This window comes from Gossypium raimondii, chromosome 5, assembly GCF_025698545.1.
Source record: "Gossypium raimondii isolate GPD5lz chromosome 5, ASM2569854v1, whole genome shotgun sequence".
Taxonomy (NCBI): Eukaryota; Viridiplantae; Streptophyta; class Magnoliopsida; order Malvales; family Malvaceae; genus Gossypium; species Gossypium raimondii.
This window is the reverse complement of record NC_068569.1, coordinates 22788095-22793954: the sequence shown is the minus strand read 5'-3', so window position 1 is coordinate 22793954 and position 5860 is coordinate 22788095. Positions and strand designations below refer to the sequence as shown.

At 37.7% G+C, this 5860-nt stretch overlaps 1 protein-coding gene across 2 annotated transcripts; it reads left to right on the top strand.

The window, feature by feature from the left end:
* The first annotated feature begins 203 nt into the window (after positions 1-203).
* LOC105770252 (uncharacterized) lies at positions 204-4952 on the top strand. Of its 2 annotated transcripts, none has more exons than XM_052631786.1 (16): positions 204-677; positions 757-818; positions 926-993; positions 1096-1217; positions 1381-1491; positions 1606-1649; positions 1821-1938; positions 2107-2137; positions 2231-2254; positions 2392-2516; positions 2707-2788; positions 3168-3290; positions 3379-3432; positions 3534-3603; positions 4201-4234; positions 4385-4952. In XM_052631786.1, exons 1-16 carry the CDS (start codon positions 479-481, stop codon positions 4708-4710), a joined length of 1593 nt encoding a protein of 530 aa, XP_052487746.1. In that variant the 5' UTR covers positions 204-478; the 3' UTR covers positions 4711-4952. The 2 variants fall into 2 exon arrangements, with proteins under 2 accessions (XP_052487746.1, XP_012446820.2); XM_012591366.2 differs by having other exon boundaries at positions 205-677; positions 1381-1486; positions 1598-1649.
* The last annotated feature ends 908 nt before the right edge of the window (positions 4953-5860 follow it).

Sequence of the window (5860 nt, the reverse complement as noted above, 5' to 3'; positions counted from 1 at the left end):
ATTTTTTAGAGAAATTGAATAAAAATTTGAGAACTAAAATTTAAGAGAGTAGAGAGATTTAGGAGGACGAAATTTGAATACAAAAGTTATATTGAAAATGCATTTAGGGATGTGTTTCTAATTCTAAAATCCAACTATTTGATTTACCCAAACTCCATCCACCTTCTCTCTCCATAATTAATAATAAAAGAGAGTAAGGCCAACCCCTTTTTATCCTTTCCTTCTCATCTTTTGAAATATTTCTACGCTCTCCCCCATTTTTTGAATTAAGGTTTTCTGTTCTTCTTCCTTATTTCTGCTTTCAACCCTACTCGCTCCGATCCCGTTTCTTACTAGCCGTTGTTCCCTTTTTTCCCGCCAAATTTCTCCTCCATCTGGGGTCCCTCCCTCCTTTTCAAATACCAGCCGTTAGATCGGTCTTCATTCGCTCCCTTTTTCTTTTTTGGTGTCAAAGCTTTGAACTTTCTGTAGCCTGGAAATGTCAACGAACGAAGCGGAGAAGAAGGTGGAGGATGATGAGGAAGAGAAGAAGAAAGGAGGAGAGCTCTTGTTCTGTGGCTCCACGCGTTGGGAAGCCGTTGGTCGTCGCAAAGGTGTACTTGAAGGCAACTTAGTGTCTCCCACTCGCCTTCGCCCTCTCGTCGGCGTTGATATACGGTTCGTTGCCTCCGGTTGCGGTGAGTTCATTGCCTTTTGTTTTACACCTACTGATTCGCATTTAAAAGGTATATTTTGAAGTTTCTTTTTTCGTTGCAGTGTCATGTCATTGCGTTGCATTGGATGTTGAAGGGCGATGCTACACGTGGGGTCGTAATGAGGCATGAAGAATCCTCACCTGTTTTTTTTAATGTTGTTAAATGCATGTCGTTAATGTTATTCTAATGTTGTTAGTAGTGGTTGATAGAGCTTTAGCTTTTATGTATAGAAAGGGCAGCTGGGTCATGGAGATACAATCCAGCGTGATAGGCCAACTATTGTTTCTGAACTCTTAAAGTATGTTCTTTTGTTGTGTTGTTATTAAAATTAGTCCTGTCTGTATTTATTAATTTTCTGAAATTGATGGTTAATTTGAACTATGTTGCATTTATCTTGAAGGTATAAAATAATCAAAGCAGGAGCGGGAAGGAGCCACACGGTGGTAGTTACTGAAGATGGTAATTCCCTGGCATTTGGCTGGAATAAGCATGGGCAGCTTGGTTCAGGATCTACTAGAAATGGTAGGTTCTGTTGATTTTGATTAGCAGTACCACTGATACTATGTTACTCTAGGTGTTTTGTTTTCTTAGTTGTTAAGTTCTTCCATGAAAGATGACGTTTTGTATTAAAATTTGTTTTTCATTTATTTATCAATTTGTCTTCTATTCTTTTTTTTTTGTGTAGAAATTGAGTCATCTCCTGTCCGCTGTCTCGTGTCTCAAGTTACAAATACTGCCTGTGGAGCTGAATTCACCGTGTGGTTATCATCTACTGAAGGAGCTTCGATACTGTATGGTTTGTGGTGCTTTTAGTTCTGTTTCTTGGCTTGCTTTTATTGTCAATAGTTCTTTTCTAATTTGTATTCTTTCACTGAATCTAAATATGCTTTTTTGGTTGGTAGAACTGCAGGGCTTCCCCAGTATGGCCAGCTTGGTCATGGAACAGACAACGAGGTATGTGGAGAAGATGAGTTATCTTTGATGAGTCTTGTTCATATTTTTGCTGCAGAGTATCACTCACAAAGTTATGCCGGATGTGTATAATCAATTAAGCAGTTCTCTAATCTAGTTGCTATTGACTTGCTTTTCTCCACGGGTGTTTGCATCATACCTATACGCTTGCAGTATAATGCCAAGGATAGCTCGGTGAGGCTTGTTTATGAATCTCAACCTCGCCCTAGAGCTATAGCTACTCTTTCTGGGGAAACTATTATCAAAGTTGCCTGTGGAACAAACCATACAGGTTCATGATATGCCTGCTCTCTTTCATGTTCATTTGCTCTTTCATCTTTTGGTCGTTCCCTTCCCTTCATTTGCTCTTTCATCTTTTGGTCGTTCCCTTCCCTATCCCTGGTTCTTCTTTTACTTAAACATTCATCTCATTGTTTACTTTTCTAATTTGTGCATCCAGTTGCTGTGGACACAAATGGCTTTGTTTACACGTAAGTCATTGTTGATTATTGTGGTAAGGTTTTAGATTTCCCTTTTATTTTCCTTGTTCATAAACAATTTACTTTTATTATGTGATTGTCTAGGTGGGGCTTTGGCGGTTATGGAAGGTTTGTGACATGCTCACCACTGCTAACTTCTGCATTGTTCCAGTATTTGATGTGTTTTTACAGGGCTTAAATCCTTTATTCTACTTATTTGTTTTTCCTTTTGTTTCCTTGACGCAATTCCTTCATCACTTATGCAGGCTTGGGCACAGAGAGCAGAAGGATGAGTGGGTTCCTCGTCGTGTTGAAGTATTCCAAAAGCACAATGTTCTTCCTCCCAATGCAGTTGTTTCAGCTGGTTCTGTCAATTCAGCATGCACTGCAGGTATTGTTTGTTAAGGGAGCTGATAAGTCTGGTTGCTAATACTCTCCATTAATGGGCAAGGTTAAAGCCTTTTCCTAGTTTATGAAGTGTCAAGTGAGGGTCAATGGGAAAGGTGATACTGGGATAGGTCTTCAATTAAAAGATTTATAGGTGATTATGTGCGGTTCATTAACTTTTGCTTGTTTTCCAGGCGGTGGGCAATTGTATATGTGGGGCAAACTAAAGAATACTGGCGATGACTGGATGTATCCCAAACCTCTAATGGATTTAAGGTTTTGCTTTGCACCATGTCTATGTTATACTTCATTCTTAATGTTAACTTTTCTACTTGCATCATGATCCTGATTTTGCTTTTGGTCTTGATGTATCAGCATTTTTATGTTTTTACAGATCTTGGTTACTGTTCTTTTCCCTCCCTTCCATTGAAGACTTCCACTGTTTATTATAGCTCGACTTAGATTTTGTTAATTTGTTGCAGTTAATGCTACGTTATCTTTTCACCTGTTCTGTTTTTTTTATTCTGTTTATTTTGATGCTTTGCTTTCTGTTAAGTCTTAAGGGGTTGATGTCAATTAAACTTCACACCACTAGTTTTAGTCTGTGACTCTGTAAGCACATCTCAGACGTACTTATCTATCCTTTCCTTCCCAGTGGCTGGAATTTACGTTGCATGGATTCAGGCAATATGTTCCATTTTGTTGGTGCGGACTCCTCCTGCATAAGTTGGGGCCACGCTCAGTATGGAGAATTAGGATATGGTCCCACTGGACAAAAGTATGTACTGTTACTTGTCCTAACAGCTTTTTTTCTCCTACCCTCTCTCCCTATATTCTATTTACTTAATCTTGCTGCTTCTTTTTAGGTCTTCCGCTATACCCAAAAAGGTAGACATTCTGGAGGGCATGCATGTTATCAGGTGGATATAAATTAACAGTTACTTCATGCATTTATAATACTATATGCTCTGATTTTCTCTGGACAGGAATTACTGACAAGTTCTCTTGTATATCTGTGCAGTGTTGCTTGTGGTATGGGCCACTCGATGGTCATTGTTGATAGAACAAATGTTGGTGACCGGCTTGACCAGGTAGATTTCTTAATTTTTAATTTTTTTTTCATTTTTCTTAATATTGAGGAATTGATTACCTTGATAACTTTAAGGTGTACCTTCCAAAAGTATTGTTTTTATTCCATGTCGTAGGATGTGAGAAGTATATTTGTGCTAAAAGTCTTGTTTACCGGTGACTTTATCAATACTTTTTAAAGTTTGATGGGTTTAGTAAGTTCTAGGCTTCTGAACATTTTGAGTTGCATTGCTTCAAGCAAACAGTGCGATTAGTTGCAAGATTCATTTGTTATGTATGGACAACTTATCTGTTATGCACTTCAACATAACCTTTTGAGTAGTACATACAATATTGTGTAAATGCACCCAAAATATCGTTCTTGGAAATTTTTGGCTTTGCTCTCTCCCCTGATGCCTTGTATTTGTAGAGTATTATGTGATATGGATTGTTGTGGATGCTGTTGGGTATTCTCAGTTTTTGATCACTTACTAATAGGTCATCTCACTGAACCTTCAATTTCCGGTTTGATTCGAGATGTTTTTTTGCCATTGCTCTCTGTTAATGTTGAAATATTGTAATATAAAGCCTTATGTCTAAACTTTTTATGTTTTCTACAGTTGGAAATTTATGATGGCAAAGGTTCTGATGAAGGTGTGCGTCTCTATCTTTGTCTCCACAGCTTTCAACTAATTGGGGCTATATGATTCATTGACGGCTTTAGTAATTACATGTTAGATTATCGACTTTTGAAGTTAAGAAAATTTGACACGGGCACTGATCCATAAATCATCTGTTCTTCAGGGACTGCGGTATCGGATACCAAAACTTCAGTTCTTAAGCAAAACAACAAAAATGGTGCTAGTAAAACTCCAACTTCCTCAAAGAAGAAGAAGAAGGCGAAAGATGAATCTGAAACAGAGGAAGAAGAGAATAGTGATGTCGAGAGTGACAGCAGTGGAGGACACATCAATGGTGAGGTTTCTGACAGAGGCCGAGGTAAGGGTGCCAAGAAGTCTGCTTCAGTGGGAAAAGGTAAAGGGCGTGGACAAGGTAATGTTCGTGCAAACAAAAGTTCGCAGTCCTCCCAAGGAAAAACAAGCAAGAGAGGACGGCTGCGGAAAGTGTAAGTGTTTGTATATTCTCAGTCCCATTGGGAAGTTTTGTTCTCTCCATGTAGAGAAGTGTACTATTTTTTAAAAAATACATTGGTCACTGTATTTGCATTTTCAACTAGAGTTATTTTCATTAAGTTAGATCTTCGGCCCCCAAAACTTTGTGATCACCTGGTGAAATGAATGCGCCTGAAGTACAACTTTGTATTGTTTTGTTTGCGATGATCAGTCATTAAGCAGTGAGAATTTCGTTTTAACCGCTAATTTGCACCCTTTCTCTAACTTGGCTGATGCTGTTAGAATTTATGTTGTGAGCTAATAAAATGTTGACATGTGTCCATAAAACTTAAAAAAGTAAATTCGGATTTTTTTAAAAAATATTTTTTATTTTAGGTGTATAATTGACCTAAACAAATGGAGGTGAAATTTAAAAAATTATTCAAAATTAAACCTTTTATTATTATCATATAGTTTTAAACTTAAAAAAATAACATGTGGGCTCGAAGAGCTTTCTTGTATCAATGGGCCATGCATGTCCAAAAAGCAAACTTAATGTTGGTTGACTTGGATGGACATGACACAATGCTTTGCTTAAAGGTCGAAAAACGTTGGTGTTAAAATGGTTTTAGATTACTGATTACATGTGGATAATCTTTGATTCTGGGTAATATTATTGGATTTTCACCCATTACAGGCAAAGGGTACAGCCAGCCTGGAACACATGTCAAAGAGGGGCTATGAGCAAGCCGGATCTGTGCAAATCTAATGGTTGTTGATTGAGAAAAAAGAGGAGAGAGGACATCCCTGTTGGTTGGTCAATCATTTTATGGTAGGATTCAGATTTCATGGGTGAATCAAGTACTTACGATTGCCACTCCACTGCAGCCGCTTTCATATTTTGGGCGGCTTCCACATTACAAATAATACTGATCTACTGACAGATACTTTTTCTAGCGCTTCAAACTAGAAAATATTGCTATATTCATTTTCAGCTCTAATTTAAAGCTCTTAAACCCATTATCAGGTATGGGGTTTCTTTCACAAAACAACCTACCATATATATACATATATATATTCCTCTCTGTCCTTCAATAAAAGAAAAAATAATGAAAAGAGAGTTCAGGGTTGGGAGAAGATTCTTGAGTTTCATCAAACACCCATGTGA